A 21,070-nucleotide genomic window follows, 5' to 3' on the forward strand; every position below is an offset into this window, starting at 1 on the left:
GGAGACAGGAGGCGAGGGAGCTAGGGAAGGCAGTGAGCGTGGCTCAGCTTGCTTTGGGGTGGGAGAGGGACAGTGTGGAAGTCAGGTGGACCAAGAACCCAAGAATGCCTTCATTTGGTTGAGAGAGAGAGAGAGACCCCGTACAACCTCACAACCGTTCTCTGTCTGTTCATCATGCTTCTGGCGGCTGCAATTGGACAGTAGGTTGCTAGGGCAAGGATCCAGGCCAAGCATCCTCAAGAGTAAGTAGCAATTTGCCAGTGAAAGCTTTCTCCAAGGGAGTCAGGGGGGAGAACTTCACTGGGCTCTTGGCTTGCTGGGGTCTCCCACCTTGACAGAATTTTCTAAACCCAGCCTCAGTCTCCTTCCCACCAGGGAGAAATAGAAAGGATGTGTTTACTTGATCTCCTTCATTGGCACCCCGATTTCTGATTACCCCGGTGGATGAAGAGTGAAATAAAAATTAGCATGTTTATCCCACTTTTAAATTCGTTTAATGAGAACTCATTTACCCTCTCCCAATTTAAATTCGCAATAACACCCATAACCTTTCAGAGCTAATTATTACCCATCTTCCCAGATCTTCCTGTTCAAGGCTTTCCTTCCCAGTACTCCTGGAGCCCCCCAGCCCAGCTTGACACTTTATCAGTCAGCTGCCTCTGATGAACTGGCCCTTTGCACAGCCCCTGTGAGGTACTATCCTTGCATCACTATCAGAGCTCCCTATTTGGGTGCTTTCAGTTTTATCTTGCCTTGGAGACTTGCTGTTTCACTCAGTGACCCTCCCCTTGTCGCATCCTCCAACAATCAAAGGAGACTCAGCCGTTTCTCTGATCTTTCCTATCCCCCAGGGGTCACGGAACTAACTTCAAGCTGGTGTGCACAGTGTCTGAGCAGCTACCAGCCCAAAAGCTGGAGTCACCATGGCGGCGGGAGTTGCAGCCTGGCTGCCTTTTGCCCGGGCTGCAGCCATTGGGTGGATGCCAGTGGCCAATTGCCCCATGCCCCTCGCTCCAGCAGACAAGAACAAGCGGCAAGACGAGCTAATCGTCCTCAACGTGAGCGGAAGACGGTTCCAGACCTGGAGGACCACTCTGGAGCGCTACCCCGACACCCTGCTGGGTAGCACAGAGAAAGAGTTCTTCTTCAATGAGGACACCAAGGAGTACTTCTTTGACCGCGACCCGGAAGTGTTCCGCTGCGTGCTCAACTTCTACCGCACTGGGAAACTGCACTACCCGCGCTACGAGTGTATCTCTGCCTACGACGATGAGTTGGCCTTCTATGGCATCCTCCCTGAGATCATTGGAGACTGCTGCTACGAGGAGTACAAAGACCGCAAGCGGGAGAACGCGGAGCGGCTCATGGACGACAATGACTCTGAGAATAACCAGGAGTCCATGCCCTCGCTCAGCTTCCGCCAGACCATGTGGCGGGCATTCGAGAACCCACACACCAGCACCCTGGCCCTGGTCTTCTACTACGTGACTGGTTTCTTCATTGCCGTCTCAGTCATCACCAACGTGGTGGAGACGGTGCCGTGTGGCACGGTGCCAGGGAGCAAGGAGCTGCCATGTGGAGAGCGCTACTCGGTAGCCTTCTTCTGCCTGGACACTGCCTGCGTCATGATCTTCACCGTGGAGTACCTCCTCCGGCTTTTCGCGGCGCCCAGTCGATACCGTTTCATTCGCAGTGTGATGAGCATCATCGACGTGGTGGCCATCATGCCCTATTACATCGGCCTGGTCATGACCGACAATGAGGATGTATCCGGGGCCTTCGTCACGCTCCGGGTCTTCCGTGTCTTCAGGATCTTCAAGTTCTCCCGACACTCCCAGGGCCTACGGATCCTGGGCTACACCCTGAAGAGCTGTGCCTCGGAACTGGGCTTTCTCCTCTTCTCCCTCACCATGGCCATAATCATCTTTGCCACTGTGATGTTTTATGCCGAGAAGGGCTCCTCTGCCAGCAAATTCACAAGTATCCCTGCATCTTTCTGGTACACCATCGTCACCATGACTACACTGGGGTAAGTCGGTGTCACTGGCCTGGATCAGGTGTCACTTCACCTGGCTAGGGTGAAGTTGGATTGGTTTGATCACAAAGCTTTAGGTGGTGTATTACGATTGAGGGGAGGAGGTTTGGAGACAAAAGTCCTTCACTCAACTCTTGGAAGCCAAGGGAGTGGAACAGTCAGAAAAGAAACGAGTGATTTGTTTGTGGGTAGTAACTTGCTCTGAATTGATTCTCTTGGGGCAGGGGTGAGGCATGTGTTTTATAAAACATGGGAAATTAAGTCACTATATCTTTCCTCAAGCAGTGTGGTGTGTGTGATGGCAGGGTGGAGTGTCTCGAAGAACTGTGCAGGGAAGGAAGACAGAGCAAGCGGGTGGTGGGGCAGAAGGCTGGGAGAAGTTGGGTGAATGGTACGCAATCTGCACATGCAGATCCCTTCCTGCATTTCTCCTTGGTAGCGTAGTTGCAAGCCGCTTTCTCTTCTTTCTGCTGCCACAGACACTCATGGGTTCGGTCGCTCTTATTAAAATTTCTCCCCATGACCCTGATTTGGGTATTTTTTTGCAGAGCAAGGCACCACTTTCTTTTTTTTTTTCTCACTAACGGAGGAGCAGGCTTGTTTTATCAACTGGAGTCAGAGGGGGAATGACCCCGCCTACTTGTGTGCCTGTGAAACAGTCTCAATGGGTCACGTGGCCAGGCAGCACTATCTTCAGAGGGAGAGACAAGTGCTCGGTGCAGTGCCATCTCAGGCGACATTTCCCTTCCAGATCTCTGAGCCCTCCACTCCACTGAGGTCACAAAAATACATTTATGGTGCTGGTGTGTGAAGCTTTCCATTAGACAAAGGGGTCCCAGGAAGGAGATTAAAGCCTTCATCCTAACAGGATTAGAGAAAAATAAAGGCAGCTTTATGGAGACATAGATTTCAGAGGGGTTCTGCCTCAGCCTCGGAGACTAATAAAAAATCCCTCCACAATTCATACACTGGCTCTAGATTTGCTTAGAAAAGGAAGCATTATATTGCTGGTGGAGAATTCATGAAGCTTTTTATTTGGTCTTTGACAATTCAGTTGGTGGCATTCTGGTAATTCAATTTTTTCCCCCTAGCTGAAACCCTGTTGTGGTGGCATAGGTTTATTCCATAGTGCTGCATGTGCTCATTGGGACCAGCTGAGCAGGTGATTGGACCTTCTAAAGTGATTGCATTTGTCGTCCTGCCACAGGAGAGGAGCAGGGAGGAGCGAGGGATGTCACCGTCCATTTGTGAATGCCATGTTTGATCCAGGCATTCATTCCCTTACCTCTGTCTGTCAAAAGAAAACTATACAGCCATTCTTCTCAACACCACACACACACACACACACACACACACACAAACAACACTCACACCGTACATCATACATACACAGGTGAACACCTGCCCACAAATGTGCTCATCAAATAACTAGCTGCCCACCAGAGTGAATGTCTGACTCAGACTGTACCTTTCTTGGATCAAATGGCAGATGTGAGCTTTGGGCACCATGAGGTATTCGGGATAAAGTGACCTGGGGACTTGGCTTCATGTTTGTCTCTTCTAGGCAGACCCTAGCCATCCTTCACCTTCCTAAAGAAACCCAGGTATCTCATCCCAACCCTCAAGCATGATCCTGATGGGGATCCGTGACTCCCCAGTTGCCTCTTGATGGGACTCGTGACCCCAAAGGGAGGAACTTGTATTGCGATACATACCAGGCAGATTGATGGGTGTCAGAATTAAAATGGGATCAATAGGAGCGCCACTGGCCATCTGCCCATTACTTTTTATTAGTAGTATAATAGCATCTGGGTGTCTACTGCGTGTCAGCAGTGTGCCGAGCTCTTCGCATATATTATCTTTAAGTTCTCTCAGCAGCCTTGCAAAGTAGGAGAAGTTCTGTACTCTTTAAAGATACAGAAGGTGAGGCTCAGAGGGATTCAGTAAATTTCCCAGAGTCACAGCTGAACTTCAAATACCGCAATACACCTTCAACGTCCTTTCTCCTTGTCCCACGTCCCACTGCCCCCACTCTGTCGTGGCCTCCAGTAGAAGCCAGACCTGGGGCTTATTACTTTTTTAGATGACCTTCGAATGTGATATTCCCTTCTGTCACGTGACTGGTCAAGAAAGCATCCTCTTGGTGAGTATTATGTGTCAGGCACTATCCTGGGCACGCAGAGACTTTACACATCACACATTTCCTTCTAGACTGACCAGAAGACTGCATCAGAGATCAATGGCTGTTTTCATAGCTAAACTTGGGATTTTACTGCTAGTTTTACTGTGCGGTAGAGCAGGGTGCGGGAAGACTGCAGGAGAAGGCACGTGAGGAGGAAAAGACTCTGCCCACACTGGGCACAGGTGTGGCTCCCTTGCGGGCCCTGAACCTCCTCACTCCACCCCCAGTGATGAACAGGCTTGGCTCTCGGTCCCAATACATTGAAATGTCTAGCTTCCGAAAGGCGACTAAACGGGCCAGAAAGGAAGCCTTTAGTCTTCTCTTTCTTCTATGCAGACAAGATACAAGACAGCAGTCTCGTTTCCTTCCTTCCACTCTGACCGTAGCTCTGTGCTAGATCAAGCTACTTGACCTGACCTGACTTTGACCTGAGCTGGCAGTTGGCACCAATACCTGGCTCGTTTGTTTAGCTCTACATAGCAGGTGCTTGGCAAAATGCATTTTAATGGAGGGGTCAGTGTAAATGGGGCACCTTCCTCATTTACTTGGCCTGATATTGTTCTCAGTCTCTTCTAGATGTATCTGTCCTTTCTTGAGGGTAAATTGAAGGTTTGAGCCTGCAGCCTTGCAGCAACTCCAGCCCTGGATGCTGTGTCTCAGCTCTGCTGCTCCGGGAGAGAGGAGAGCAGACTTGACTGATCTGTCCACTGAGATGCTACAGGACCACATGGAGCTTCTTGCCCTTACTAGGGGACTTTCTGGCTCAACGCTGGAAAGTTTCCCCTCTCTCCTGGCTGGCTTCCTTCCAAACCACATTCACTGGCTAGTTTTAGTCCTGATCGACCATTGAAGGAAGTTTTTTTTTTCCTCTATGTTGAATTTGAGCTCCATGTGACCAGGAAGGATGAAGGACCAGCTCTGCAGTGGTCCAGTTGCTTCCAGGAGCTCCCAGCACATACCCACCACGCCTGTGGCTCCCCTTGCCCTTCACCTCCCTGAGCTCCCATCTCTAATCAACGATACTATCTTCAGCTCCTTCTCAAATCAGTGCCAGCCAACATGCTGAGCACCAATACAAGCGAAAGTATCTGCTTTGCCAGGCTCCGGTTGCCGTCCCTGCCTGCTTCCCACTACCTCTCTCAGGTATCAGTAGACGTCCCCCAGGGAAGGATCTCCTGAAGCCAATTATCACCATTTATTTAATATTTCAAAATACTTTATGCACACAAGAACAAATGACAGCCCAAATTATCACCCAGGCTTGAAGATGTCTTTCCTTGGCAGGCTCCTGTGCCGGTAGGAAAGACCCCTGAGCTGTGCCCAGGTTTCCCTTCTGCTCCCTTGACAGTTGAGATCCCAAATGCACCATTCAAGGATTAATTTCCGTGTTCATAATTGATGCTATAAATAAAACAAATCCCCAATTATCTCAGTTAATAGAGGAAAGGGATAACGTGGAACTCCCAATATTAAATAAGACCAACATAACTAGTTTGGGAATGTATTATATGAGGTGAGTTATGTCAAAGCAAATTTCCCTTCTTAATTTCGCTTGGCTTTGCTTAGCACTGTGGCTGACCTGGAGCAAGTCCTGAGTAGGTCCTTGAGGCAGCTCAGGTTAGGATGTGGGGAAAAAGAGAAGCTGGGAGCCTTTTGGGTGTGCATTCTCAAAAGCTGGGGGTGGTGCTGACTTCAGGACATCTGGAGTGGACTGCTCTTGGACTTCTTAAAGAGGGGAATTGGGCCTGGGGAAGGTGGGGGAAGGTATGCAGCAGCCTGCTCCTGACTTACATAATTGTCATCGGCAACCTGTCTGTCACCCCGTGCTCTGAGATGAGAGCATTTCTGACAGTGTCCAAAAATCACTTTAACAAAAGCAGAATTGATTGTTTTTTGTTTTGTTTTGTTTTGTTTTTACTTCTTCCAATCGTGAAGCAGTCTCCAGGTGATTTGTGGTTCCCTTTAAAACCTTATCCTGGAGGGCGGCTGTCTGAGGTCCCAGGAGGCAGGAAGACTCGGGAAGTCAGGGATGGAGAGAGAACACTGTGGGTAGGGGTTCTGGGTCAGGCTCTCCAGTGCCAGAAATGGAGCTTGTCTGAGATGTGTTTTTATGAACTCTTCCATTTTCAGTGTTCTGTCTGTACTTCCACAGGGACCATCATACCTCAGTCTAGATACTGTGTGGGGTGGAGCCCTGACCCCAGGACTGCTCACAGAACATTCTGAGAATGAGTGACCTTTGGGTTGTTTGTTTGTTTTTGTTTCTTGGCATTTCTTAACTGATAGTTCCCTGGTGCTGAAACTCCCAAGAGAGGATACAAACTTACATCTCAACAAGGAGTCTTTGGTTCTTTCCATGTCTGTGGATGCTTCCTGTGCGTTGCCAACTCTGAGAATACACAACAAGCGCTATGATTGCATTCCATCCCAGTGTGAATGTGCAAGATAAATCAAACAAGATGCATCTCTCTTCTTCAGGACAATCTTCCAAAAGTAAAGCTCCACTGTTTTCTCTAAGAAGCCTTCCTAGCTATTGAAGATCTGGGGTTCCTCTTGCCTCCTGTGACAGTCCCAGTGTCCTACCCTCTGCCACCACCTCCTGGTGTCCTACCCTGTCACCTCCTCCCCTCACAGCCCTGGTGTCCTGGTGTCCTACCCTGTCACCTCCTCCCATCACAGCCCTGGTGTCCTACCCTGTCACCTCCTCCTCCCCTCACAGTCCTGGTGTCCTACCCTGTCACCTCCTCCTCCCCTCACAGCCCTGGTGTCCTGCCCTGTCACCTCCTCCCCTCACAGCCCTGGTGTCCTACCCTGTCACCTCCTCCTCCTCCCCTCACAGCCCTGGTGTCCTACCCTGTCACCTCCTCCTCCCCTCACAGCCCTGGTGTCCTACCCTGTCACCTCCTCCTCCCCTCACAGCCCTGGTGTCCTACCCTGTCACCTCCTCCTCCTCCCCTCACAGCCCTGGTGTCCTACCCTGTCACCTCCTCCTCATCCCATCTCAGCCCTGGTGCCCTACCCTGTCACCTCCTCCTCCTCCCATCTCAGCCCTGGTGTCCTACCCTGTCACCTCCTCCTCCCCTCACAGCCCTGGTGTCCTACCCTGTCACCTGCTCCTCCCCTCACAGCCCTGGTGTCCTACCCTGTCACCTCCTCCTCCCCTCACAGCCCTGGTGTCCTACCCTGTCACCTCCTCCCCTCACAGCCCTGGTGTCCTACCCTGTCACCTCCTCCTCCTCCCATCTCAGCCCTGGTGTCCTACCCTGTCACCTCCTCCCCTCACAGCCCTGGTCTCCTACCCTGTCACCTCCTCCTCCTCCCATCTCAGCCCTGGTGTCCTACCCTGTCACCTCCTCCTCCCCTCACAGCCCTGGTGTCCTACCCTGTCACCTCCTCCTCCCCTCACAGCCCTGGTGTCCTACCCTGTCACCTCCTCCCCTCACAGCCCTGGTGTCCTACCCTGTCACCTCCTCCCCTCACAGCCCTGGTGTCCTACCCTGTCACCTCCTCCCCTCACAGCCCTGGTGTCCTACCCTGTCACCTCCTCCCCTCACAGCCCTGGTGTCCTACCCTGTCACCTCCTCCTCCTCCCCTCACAGCCCTGGTGTCCTACCCTGTCACCTCCTCCCCTCACAGCCCTGGTGTCCTACCCTGTCACCTCCTCCCCTCACAGCCCTGGTGTCCTACCCTGTCACCTCCTCCTCCTCCCCTCACAGCCCTGGTGTCCTACCCTGTCACCTCCTCCTCCCCTCACAGCCCTGGTGCCCTACCCTGTCACCTCCTCCTCCTCCCCTCACAGCCCTGGTGTCCTACCCTGTCACCTCCTCCTCCTCCCCTCACAGCCCTGGTGTCCTACCCTGTCACCTCCTCCTCCCCTCACAGCCCTGGTGTCCTACCCTGTCACCTCCTCCCCTCACAGCCCTGGTGTCCTACCCTGTCACCTCCTCCTCCTCCCCTCACAGCCCTGGTGTCCTACCCTGTCACCTCCTCCCCTCACAGCCCTGGTGCCCTACCCTGTCACCTCCTCCTCCTCCCATCTCAGCCCTGGTGCCCTACCCTGTCACCTCCTCCTCCTCCCCTCACAGCCCTGGTGTCCTGCCCTGTCACCTCCTCCCCTCACAGCCCTGGTGTCCTACCCTGTCACCTCCTCCCCTCACAGCCCTGGTGTCCTACCCTGCCATCATTTTCTTGACTTTGTTTCTGCCTTTCCCCCCTAGATTGTGAAGTCTTGAAGTGCATATCTTCAAAGATCACAGGGCGTGATAGTGTAGTGAGCATCCATCCCGATCGTTTGACTAGACAGATTTGTGCTTTGGCTTCCCCAGCTTCAACTTCCCCATTGACAAACCACTTCTGGCCATGTGAGAACCAAACACAGGCCTCTCCAGATATCACCCATGCTGTCACGTCAGGCAGGATGTTTGTGGGCAGAGCAGACAGAGAGAACAAACACTCAATGAAACTTCAGCTTTGGGAGGGCTGAGACTTCTTGCAAAGAGTGTTTGCCGTGAGCCCTTAAATAATATTTGGCTACTTAACTATGGTCACCTTGAGACACCGCAGGGCTAGGGAGGAACATAAAGGGAACCCTAGGTAAGTTCCTACCCAACACTGTTCCCATCATGCCTCTGTTTATTCCCCCAAATACTTATTAAGTTCTAGGCACTAGAATTCAACAGTAAAGAAACCATTCTGTGCAGCTTGCATTCTAATGGGAAGGGCAATACAGTAAGTAGATAAACAAACAAACGCACACTATTAGGATCCACAGAAGAATAAAACATGGCAGGACACGTAGGGAGTGCTGGGTGGACTTACTCTCCAGCAGCCAGATCCCTGGGAAACTGAGCAGAGGCTTAAAATGCTTGAGGGACTTCCTGTTCAGAGCCATGGTGGTATGGTGGTCACATGCAGCATGCTTGAAGGATTCTCCCATTAACTTTCTGATCTCCTGCCCCCCTCCCTGCAGAAGCTCTATTAGGAATTTCCTTGCTATCCCAGGAATAGCATATTAATGACCCTTCTACCTGACGACTTTTGCATGTATTGTTCCTTCTGACTGGAACGCTCTTCTCTATATTGTCCATATCCCTTCAGGTCTCTGCTCAGCATCTGTGAGGCCTTCTTGATCCCTTAACATAAAATAGCATGGGAATAATCCAGGCCACGGATGGTGGTGGCATCATGGGTGAATGCAGCAGAGATCAAGGACTGAAAGATCCTTGTCTATTTAGAGGCGGAGGGCCGGAACATTAGCTCACTGGCTGCTGTGCAACCATGGAGCTTGAGTTCAGAGCCCCAGAACCTGCGTAAAAACTAGGCACAGTGGCACACTTATGCCCCAGCACGGAGCGGGAGGGGAGTGTGAAGACAGGTAGATCCCTGTAAACTCATTGGACAGTCAACAGAGTTGGGTTGAGGCACTTGAGGTAAGAAACTCCATCTTAAAAAGTAAAGATGGAGGGAGATCGAGGAAAGGTCCTGAAGTTGACCGCTGTTTTCTACTCTCTCTTACACACACACACACACACACACACACACACACACACACGCATGCACGTGTGTGTGTGTGTATCTACTTATATGCACTAACAAGTAGACTGCCCCCCCCCCACAAGCACACTTTAAAAGTAGAAACATCAGGAAGTTTCTCAGGAAGTATTCAATAGCCCTTTTCCCATTAAGCCAGCTGAAAAGTTACAGCAGATTAAGCCATGAAGATCTTCCATACCCTTGGGGGAAGCATTTGGCAAGAAGAGGCTTGTAGGGAGATTCAAAGCCCGGGGCAGCTAAGACATCAGCTGGGAACCAGCAAGCCTAGAGCGCCAACTTGGAGTCGCAACATCAGAAAGAGGTATAGTGCAGGCTGGCGGCAGGGTGGAAAACTGGATGGAGCTCACCCTTTCTCCTGCTCAGGCTATAGTGTGAAGTGTGTGATCAGCTGGCCTGTGCTTACACCATCATGAGGGGCCAGCCATGGCTCTGACATGGAGGCCTTTATGAGACTGAACTGCAGAAAAGGTTGACGCGCAGGGATGATGCTTGAGTCACTCAGGTGCCTCATACGGTGGGGGGTGTGGTGGAGAGGTCTTGCCCCGCCTTTGCTTTCTGAGCTGGCAATTCAGATCACCTCAGTTTTTGGAAAAGAGTTTCCACGCTGGTGTTCATTTCACAGCCTCCCTTCCGGGATGTCTGGAAATCAATCCCAACCTCTCTCTGCTCAGCTTTGTTTGTGCTTCTTTCTTTAAACACACCAGTAAACACTAACTAACATGATTCTTTCCAAGGAACCACAATTATTCTGCCTTGAAATACTGTAAACAAAAAGCAGAGGGCCCTCCTGCTCCCTCCTCAGCCAGGGGAGAGCCCCTCATCGGCGGCCTGAATGTGTTCAGTTCTCACACCCAGGAAGGTGTCCTGGGGTGTGCACGGCTCCAGACCACACCCCACAAGGGCTGGGTGTTCTGAGTCAAGGACTCAAGTAAAATAACCTTCCGCCATCTTTGGGCACATGAGCCTGCATACAACTAGCCATTTCTAGGACCCTAACACTGGAATACCCGTTCACAAAGATTCTTCTTTCGGTGATGTTCAAGTCCCAGTTTTTCTTCCGGGAAGTAGCAGACCCCCAGAGATCTCCTTTGGAAAGAGTGCGTACTGTTGACCTCAGACTAGCTTCTAGAAAAGATTCGTTTTGAGAAAGGAGTTCCTCCTATGTTTGGGGGTATCCGCTCTACTGACTCCATGTTTGGTTTCCTGTTTGTCCGTCCTGCTTCCTTCAGAGCACACCAATCCAAATGGCAGGCGTGTGGGAAGGTGGGACTGCGTGGGAAGAAAGCCCAGCCTTGGCAGACCATGACTGGGCACAAGAAGATTGCACTTAACTCATGTAATCATATTCTGGGTGCCAGGACTTGAATGAGTGTCATTAAACTGAATCAGAAAAATCGTTTTAATATAAGTGCCACCTCACATGCAAGCTAGTTGATGGAGAGATGGATGAGGCCGGGGACGCCTCCTTTGTAATGTGATGCTGTAAAACCCATCACCTTCATTACTTCCCACCAAACCAACGCATCATAATGCCCGTGAGTGGCAGAACAGCTTGAATTTAATATACAGAAAGTCCAATCAAACAATGAATGGATGGAACTATATAAAGAAACCATTTTCTGGGAGGCTGGCTCCATTCTCTGGGATTCAGCTCTCTGACACATGAAATGCGCATCAATTTTCACCAACTAATGCAGCTGCCGAAATCGCCACATGCGATATTTGTTTGCTTCAGAAGTGGCAAAGGGGACCTTTCCCTCCTACGTTAACTGGCTATCGATGCAAAATTGCAAATCTCATTTTCTTGGATTTGCATCCAGTGGCTCCTAGTGGCACAGCAAGGTGCCTTGCAATGGCAGTAAAAGTAGAAGCACGATCCTGCCTCCATCCGGGAACCTTATCACCCTCAGTAGCACCTCATCATTTTTGAACGATTGGACAGTCACCAGAGTGAGCATGGTAAGAGGCTAGGTAGGAGTCTATCCGTTTAGCAGTCATTGTAGAGAAAGGGGCACATCTTTCATATCTTTGAGGCATGTTGCCACACTGTGAATATCTGTGACATTGCTGTGATGGCCACAGTTGTTTGGACAAATGTTTTATTCTCCATTGGGTTTCTCCTCCCACCATGGCCCTGCGCTTTGTCTTCCATCCTCTCTCCCAACCAGTTATTGAGCGATTACAAACAGAAATATCAATAGATCAGTCAAACAGAAGAAATGAAAACTGGCTGCACAACAATCATACAATACTGTCAAAGGCTGCTAGAAAATAATTTTTTTTTCCTTCTGGCATGAGATCCTTTTCAAAGTTCTTTTTCCAATGACGTGAATGGCAGAGAGCAAACCATAATGATAGGCTTATGGCCTCTAAGCATCATCATGAGTTTACTTTCACTACTCTCTGGACATGTGTATGTTGGCAGTGGGAGAATCATAGAAGAGTTAAACTAACCAGTATCAAAACCGTACATATCATAAATCTCATTTGATTCAGTAAGCATTATTGAATACCCAGTATTTGCAAGGTAAAGTATCAGGAAATATTGGAGATATAAAAATAAACAAGAGAGCTCAGAGGTACAGTGTTCACCTAGTATGTGCAAGGTCCATGGTTCAGTTCCCAGTACTGCTAAATTGAATGGGATAGGAGAGAGGGAAAAGGGAGGAAGGGAGAGAGGAAAGGAGAGAGAGGAAGGGAGGGAGAGAGAGAAGGAAGGAAAGGGAGGAGAGAGGAGAGGAGAGGAGAGAGATCTTGAGAAGTCTATGATATTGCAGGGGATGTGAGTATGTTCACAAGAGTGTACAGGGAAGAAAGCCATGATCTGAAAAGACCTGGTGTGTATTGGAGAATAAATATTTAATATTTGCTGAGAAATGAATGTTTGGCCTCACAGAAGAGGTGACATTTTTAGCCGGACCAACAACGGCAAATAGGATTTTAATAAGTGTGAATGGGAGACCCAAGTAAATCATGAAAGGGCATGTGCATGGGAACAAACTACTGTTTGTTGGTGTTTAGGATAGACAAACAGGAAAATGCTTTACAATAGGTAGGAACAAAAGGTTTGTTAGAGACTCAGAGGACCCAAAATAGGAGGGCAAGGAGCTCATTTGGTAGGCATTAGGAGCCACGCAGGATGTTCTGGGCACATTGATGAAGCAGTGCCGGTTCCTGGATGAATGTTAGAAGACATCTTAGATGCAAGATGGCCATCCGTGGAGCGATCAAGTGAGAGATAAAGGAGGCCTGACCTGCGACAGCTACAGAAGAACTAGAGGATCAGATGGAAACACTGCCAGGAGCGGTCTGAAGGATCTCTGGACGCAAGACTGGCTAATAACAAACATGAAGCTGCAGATAGTAGAGAAGGAACAGGTTGGTGAGAACTCACGAGGGACGAACCATGGCCTTGGTTTTGGATCTGTGTTGCTTGCTAATAAGTCCCGAAGGTCTCTGGATAGAAATGGCTCTAGGGAGAACAAAGGCTGAGAGTAGTTTTTCAAATCCTTAGTTGAAGTGAGAAAACTGGAAGAGACGATTGAAGGGGAAATGAAGGCTGAGCCAAGGAAGGAACCTTGAGGAATTCTTCTTGTCCTGTGTCTTACTTGGGTGCTCAGTCCCATCAGGTACATTATCACCATTTGTAAATAACTTTGTTAAAGCTTCTGTCTAGTCTGTCTTCCTGGCCTAAGAAAGTTCACTTTCATACTGTGTTTCTGCTGTAACTAAAAGGGAAGACTGGTTCGCTGAGTAAAACAAAGTTTTATTTTTTAGTGTCCTACAATGATAAGTAAAAAACAGCACCCACCAGGGAAATGTTTGTTTATGGGTTTTGCAATAGCAAATAAATGTCTGCCCTTATGTTGCCATGTGGATAGGAGATAGGATTGAAATGGTCACAGAGAGAACAAGACCATCTCCGCCGGGCTCAGGGTGATGCTGATGTAGAGTGGCCCAGCTTTCCTGGTCTTCTGCAGTGTCAGACTCAGCAACCAAGTTTCAAGAATTTGAGACATCTCTTCTCCCACTTGATTTATTCTTCCCCTTGGGAGAAAATGTTACCTGCACCTACTGTGTCACTAGAGCTATCCTCTGACATGACCGTAGTTTGGGCCTTTGGAAAGCGACTAGGGAACACGATGCTTTGATTATTCAGTAAACATCCCTCATAGCAAACAAGACACAACTCAAGTCGTATTAGGAACTTCAAAGAGAGAGGAGAAGTACGGCTCAAACGCCTGTGAGGTGGGTGTTTGGTCACACGAGAAGGCCATGACAGTGTGCCCAAGCTCCCACACTGCAGCCACACTGAGGGTTTTTGGTGCCATTTGAGTTCACTGGGCTTCTAATGACCTACGGCCCAGTAACAGATATCTGTGCTCACAGAGCTGTATTCCAGGCCTTGGAAAGGCAAGGGACATGAGTGAGAGGAAGGGGACAGTGAAGGTAGCATGTTAATGGGGACTCTGGAGAGGCTATGGCATTTCAGCTAGACCTTGAAAAACACTGGTGTAAGATGAAATACGTTGGTTTGACCATTTATATAACAGCTATAGTGAGACTGCCATGCATCCTACCTGGAAGTGAGGAAGAATTTGTAGACAGAACAGAAAAATCCTTAGAATTGGCATCCTAGTAGGAACTAATAATAAACAAATAAATGTTCAAAATAAGAATGAAATATTGAAGTAAAAGCTATAAAGACACTGAACCTCATAGAAGAAAAAGTGGAAAGTACACTTGAAAGCATTGGCATAGGAGACCACTTCCTCAATATAACCCTAGTTAGCATAGACACTGAGAGCAACAATTAATAAATGGGACCTCCTGAAACTGAGAAGCTTCTGTAAAGCAGACAACATGGTCAACAAGACAAAAAGACAGACTACAGAATGTGAAAAGATCTTCACCAACCCCACATCAGACAGAGGTCTGATCTCCAAAATGTATAAAGAACTCAAGAAATTGGTCATAAAAAACTCCCAAATAATCCAATAAAAAATGGGGCACAGACCTAAACAGAGAACTCTCAACAGAGGAATCTAAAATGGCTGAAAGACACCTAAGGAAATGTTCAACATCATTAGTCGTCAAAGACATGCAAATCATTCCATTTTACACCTGTAAGAATGGCCAACATCAAAAACACTGATGAGGATGTAGGGTAAAGGGAACACTCCTCCGTTGCTGGTGGGAGTGCAAACTGGTACAGCCCCTTTGGATATCTGTATGGTGATTTCTCAGAAAATTAGGAAACAACCTTCCTCAAGACCCAGCAATACCACTTTTGGGTATATATCCAAAGGATGCTCCATCATACAACAAGGACATGTGCTCAACTATGTTCATAGCAGCATTATTTGTCATAAGCAGAACCTGGAAACAACCTGAATGCCCCTTGACGGAAGAATGGATAAGGGAAATGTGGTACATTTATACAATGGAGTACTACACAGCAGAAAAAAATCTCGAAATTTGAGGGCCAATGGATCCATCTAGGAAAAAAACCATCCTCAGTGAGGTGACCTAGACTCAGAAAGACAAATATAATATATACTCAGTCATAAGTGGCTTTTAGACATAAAGCAAAGAAAAATCAGCCTACAATTCACAATCCCAGAGAACCTAGACAACAAAGAGAAGCCTAAGAGAGACATACGTGGATCTAATCTACATGGGAAGTAGAAAAAGACAAGATCTCCTGAGTAAATTGGGAGCATGGGGATCATGGGAGAGGATAGAAGAGGAGGGGGAGGAAAGGAGGGGAGTGGAGAAAAATATATAGCTCAATGAAAACAATTTAAAAGGCTATAAAAAAGGATAAAGCTGGGAAGGAAGAGAGAGGGGAGGCCTGCTGTGCAGGGAAGCCTGAGAGGTCTCAGAACAGAGAGGCAAAGGGGACAGCAGCTGCTCCTGGTTTCCTGGGTGAAGGCCCCCACTCGGGTCCTTCAGCTGGTTAGGAGTCCAGCAGTTGGTTAGGACTCGGAGAGTGGCGGTGTCCAGGGTGCAGCGATGACTGAAGAGCTGTGATTGAGCCTATTTAGGGCCATAATTCAACAGCGCAGAAGTGACTGTTTGCCATCTGTGCTGAAGACTGAATGAGTCGAAATAGGTTCACCCTGACGGTGAGGGATGACTGTCATTACCCTTAACAACAGTAGCTGATGACGCTCAGCTTCAACAATGGCCTAGGCCTAAGCTCAGTGCAGGCTGTTTAAATCCTCCCATTTGCCTGAGGAAAGAGGTTTCACGATTGCACCTGGCTTGTAGTTAAGTCTTGAGGACAGAGTTGAAGAGTTCAGGTTTCGTGTACAAAAGATGAGAGGGAGGGATGAGCACAGAGTGTAGCAAAGGAAATGTCCAAGGTCGGGGGAGCATGCCAATGGCCCTAGGCATGTGGGAGTTAGGCTTGCCGGGGCTCATGGAGACACGGACACTGGTGGCAAATGGGTGGCAAAGGAAGGAATACAGCGAAGACAGAGGTGGGAGCTTTCAAAATATTGCAAACTCTCCCTTCCCCCAAAACAAATATGAGAGGAATATCCGTACTACGCAAATATCTTTGATAATAACTTTGTCAAGATCTCAGACTATTTCCTTCCCTGGGGAATTTCTGATCCCATGTTGCCTTGTTGTTTGGTACCCCTTACCGTTCCAAAGGCCTTCTAGCTGGCCCACCCAGTCCACTGAAGGCGTCATAGCTCTGCTTAGTTTTGAATTGTGGGACACTGGCACATTAGATAAGACACTGTGCTCTTAACTGGCCCTAGGTCTAGGTTTTCCACACCCCTTAGGAACTGGCCCTTTGTAGTGATCCTTGGCTACTTTTACTTCCAGAAAGATGGGGCTGGGGAGTAGAGGAGCCCCCTGGGGGATGTAACTCCTGAGGTGTCACGGCCAACGCTGGACCCTCCTTGAGGAAGCCTTGTGCCTAGTGCGGATGGATCTTTCTTCAGGATAGCCTCGTTCCCACTCGGCTGTTGTCTTCAGCAGTGTGGCTAGCCATATGCCTCTTCTGTGCCATTCCTCCATAGAAAGATGAGAAAGGTCAATACACAGTATGTGAGCCTAGGGTGTTTCTAACTTCCTTCTCAGCCCCCCTCTCTTCTTCCTGCAAAAACTACTAGGAGTTCCCCAAGATTTCTGACCCAGAGAAAATGTGTGTGCTTGTCTTCTGAGCTATAGCTCTCTTGGTTTTACCTCCAGCCCCGTCTCCCCCTTCAGCAGAAATTTGTTTCAAGCGAGCAAAGGCTGTGGTGTCAGTTAATAAAATATTCTCCTGCAGCTGGACTGGCACGTTCAGAGCTTGGGCAGAGTTTAGAGAGAGATTAAGAAGCTAAATGCCCACTCCCCTTTCCCCACCCCACACCGTGCCTGACTTCCGAATATCTCCATGTAAGGGCAACTTCTCATCTGAGGAGGAGAGGCGGCAGAGTCCACACTCAACCTGAGCTGGCTTATGTGGATTGGCCAAGTCCTGTAGCTGGGGTGGGGCTCTAAGGGACTGTGGAAAGGCCCCCAGATTAGAAACCAGGGGAGGTGGGTGTAGGACTAGCTTTGGGGAGTCGTGTGACCTTGGGAAGGTTAGCTCTCCTCTCCGGTCAGTAGTGTCTTCTTCTGAACGGTGAGAGGTTTGCACTGGGTGAGTTCTCAGTTTCTAGCCAGCTACTAGAAAGCCCTGAGCCTTTTCTGCATCCAAGGAAAAAGGCTCGTTAGCCGGGTAGCCTGGGTTCTCCACAGCTGGAAGCACTGGCCTTTAAATGGTCAGGTGCTTGGCAACCTTCCCATTTCCATTTCTTTTTCTCTAAAAAGGCAGAAGTTAAGAGTCCTTGACCAAAGTGCCCATAAGCAATGCAAGTCCACAGGGAGGCCTGGCAGGCCTTGCTTGGAGATCCCCATGCTAGGAAGGCGTCAGGAACTTGGTGCTAAGCAGGTAGGTTACAGTCAAGGTCAATGGCTATTGATGCCCCAGGGCAGAGGACCTACTGGGGAAAAAAGCAAGGAGTTGCAAATCCAGCTCCATGGGATGACCGATATGACCAAGTGAGTGGCAGCATCAAATATCAACCCCGGGAGCAAGGGCCTTTTAAAGGGTGAGGTCGGATAGGCATTCAAGCCTATGAATATTAAACTCAGAGAGTCTAGCTCACTATCTCTCTTCAGCACTGAACTCATCCACCCCAGCAGATGGCATCAGGTCTGCCTACATGGTTCTGGGCATGGGAAGCTGCCCCTGTTTGCTGTAACCCATTTCTTTGGAGGGAGAGTCAGTGATTACAGGCCTTTTTATATAGAACCGGTTCTCCTCCTTTAATCCAGAAGGACAAGGGCTTTGGGGAGCCAGAAAATAGTTCTGGAAGGCAGGGATAATTCTGATCACAGAAGTCACTTGGAGACTCAGAGATCTGTTCTGGGACAGACTTAGTGTGACTGGGTCCCACTGGGGAGTGTGTGGAGGCTTCTAGGGTGAACTTTCACCCGGGATCCTTGCTAGATATATGGGATAAGCAATCAAGAACCTGTGTGCTATGGCTGGCTGACTTCTGAGGGTGACTAGATGCACCCACTTCCACAGTCTTCCACTACTCACTCTATAAACACCTCTATCTCTTCCATGCCCTACCCTCATCACCAACTTATTTTTTGCATACTGTTATCCTGATGATCTGTGAATGGCCCTTCCTTTTTGTGCTTCCCTTATTTCATTACAAGAGCTTCCCACAGGAGCTCGGGGGAATCTATAGGATGCTATATGCATCTATATATAGCGTAAGCAGCATGACTTAAACCTTAGTTTAAGTAGTTTGAATGAAACCAACCATTAAATGATCACAGAGGACTGGGGAGACAGCAATCTTGTAGTCTCCCTTGGGGCTGTAAGCATCCCATTGACTTTCTTTTCAGTACAGGGAGATGATGAAAGCCAAATTGGCCAAGGTGGTGACAGTGAAGGGGAAACATGGTAGACATGGGTCTCTCTCTCTCTCTCTCTCTCTCTCTCTCTCTCTCTCTCTCTGATCCAAAAACCTGAATTAAGCAGTTCCTGCTTTCAAGCAGCTCTGACTCCTCAGCCTGAGAGGCTCTGGTCCTGCACCCCAGTTGTCTTTTTGGATGGGAGCAGGTTCTCTGTGCTGCTTTGGAGCCTATCCTGAAACTAGCAATTGTAGACCAGGCTGGCCTCGAACTCAGACATCCATCTGCCTCTGCCTCCTGAGTGCTGAGATTAAAGGCGTGCGCCGCCACCACCACCCTGCACTCCAACTCTAAGCAGAGCTCCCAGCATGTGTAAGGAGCTCAGTGGATAGCCACTGACTCACTGTAGCCTCATTGTAACCACGTGATCAGCAATGGTCTGATAAACACACTGAGCATAGAACTTTAAGCCAAGCAAGATCAGACAGTGAACCCAAGTTCAGGGGCTGTGCATTTTTCAGAGCGTGAAGTCGAGGAGGAGCTGCGCATCCAGACAGGGTGATGCCAAGGGATCTTTAGATTCACTCCACTCTGAGGAATCACAAAGAGATAGAGAGAGCCCATGAATTTGGCTGGAAAGGTGGTTTTGTAGAGCTGAAAAGGAATGGTAATCCAGGCAGAAAGTGAAAACTGGATGGGAGAGAGAAATGGGTACCATGTTTACAGGTGTGTGTGTGTGTGTGTGTGTGTGCGCGCACACACACACACACGTGCATGTACACGAGAAGGCCTCCCAGCTATGAGGGTGCCAGATAAGGTAGAGAAAATTCTTGGGTAACCTGGGCTATCATCCAAAGTGGACATTGTTTTCTTTTTGCCATCAGGAGTCCCTCTGTTCTTGGGACTTCAAAGAGGTGACCCTTTTCCTGTTCCTCACCCAGGGCTTCATCCTCTGGTTCTTAGATGAAATGAACCCCCATATACCTCCTTTTGTCACAGCGTGGCTCTGTGCCTGGAGAATCCAGAAAAGATTGTCGGGTGGCAAGAGAGATTGACTGTTTCTTGAATTTTCAGTCCTATTTATGAAAACCCCGAGTGCTAGGCTGGGTAGGCTGGGGCAACAGTCTCCAACCGCTGCTGGAGCTCCAGTGTGCTCTGGTGACAAATACTTCTGCCATGTGGCTGTGCATTCTGAGCTTACACAGTGATGAACAGCTCTCAGGTCTGGTCACCAGGCACAGAAGATGACCAAGATGACCTGGAGAAAACGTCACGTCGGCCAAGGAAGGAGGTGCAAAGCAAGGAAACAGCTAGCCCCCCAATACTCGAGTACCACAGGAGTCCTTTCTCCCGATGGAGCCTGCCTTGGTTAGAAGGCTGATGCCCCTCCTTCCCTAATTTCCAAAGAGCCATCGTCAGTCCTGGCTCCATCCTTATCCCTGCATCTCCCTCTTAGAAACAGCAAGCATTCTGAAAATATCACTTTAATTCTGCTTAAAAACCCACCCACCCCCAATTTGTGTCACCTTCTCAAATCAACTTTAGTGGAATTTTCCCCATAGAACCGTGTTTCCCAGTATGGTTACCTGGCTTTGCCTTCAATCTTGCTCTTAACCTGAGGCCACCCAGGCCTTTGAGGCAGGAAGGCACTGTCAAGGGCTATGTTTTCACCCCCTTGGCCACCTTGGAAGCTGAGAGGTCCTGTGTCTCTCCCATACCTGTATCTCTATCCCTACTGTGTGTTGTGGCCCACAAGTTGGGCGTTGCTTCCGTATACTGAGCTTTGTCTGTCTGAGGGATCATTTCACCCACCTGCTCTCAGGGTCCCAACTGGGAGATCCACAGTGAAAATCTGCTTTGGCGCAGCCCTGTGTGCAAGGCAGGCAGGTCCCGGAGCCTAATCCTGTGACCCAAGAGGATTCTTGGCCCCTCTCCCCTCCCTGCTGGGCCCTGGCTAGTATCCCAGGCATCTCTATTGGTGTGTAAGTGTTCATTTCTCTCCTGAACAGCAATAGAGTTATAACCAGAGGCAGTTTAAAGATACCGACTGTGGGTAGCATTAGGAATATCCAGGATAGGGTCACATTCTCTCTCTTTTTCCTGTGAGCACTGAGATGGTGATTCTAGGAGGATAACAAGCTTATTCCAAGAGCAGCCAAGGCTACGCATTGGTAGTAAATCTTTCAAAGAAGAATAAACCATATGTGTGTGATGCTTCCACAGTGGGCGAGCAAAGCCACCCGCCTGGGCTCATCTCAGCCCCGGAAAGCTGCCTAGAAGATATTTGCAATGATTACTGTTGGTTGTTACCTTGACAGGGTCTAGCATGCCCTAGACGACAAATCTCTGAGCACATCTAGGAGGGAGTTTCTAAATTGGGTTGA

The 21,070-nt window shown here is 49.1% G+C and overlaps 1 protein-coding gene across 3 annotated transcripts in view; it reads left to right on the plus strand.

Moving 5' to 3' along the window:
* LOC121437948 (potassium voltage-gated channel subfamily D member 3) overlaps nucleotides 1-21,070 on the plus strand; it is a 223,732-nt gene that overhangs the window by 6,379 nt on the left and 196,283 nt on the right. For all 3 annotated transcript variants that reach the window (XM_041638093.1, XM_041638096.1, XM_041638095.1), the window contains one exon: nucleotides 852-2,029. In XM_041638093.1, coding sequence (XP_041494027.1) covers nucleotides 924-2,029 — 1,106 coding nt within the window. In that variant the 5' untranslated portion in view covers nucleotides 852-923. The remainder of the gene's footprint in view (nucleotides 1-851; nucleotides 2,030-21,070) is intronic.

Source organism: Microtus oregoni, unplaced genomic scaffold (genome assembly GCF_018167655.1).
Source record: "Microtus oregoni isolate MIOR12 unplaced genomic scaffold, Mior012 000054F_ref0000373, whole genome shotgun sequence".
Taxonomy (NCBI): domain Eukaryota; kingdom Metazoa; phylum Chordata; class Mammalia; order Rodentia; family Cricetidae; genus Microtus; species Microtus oregoni.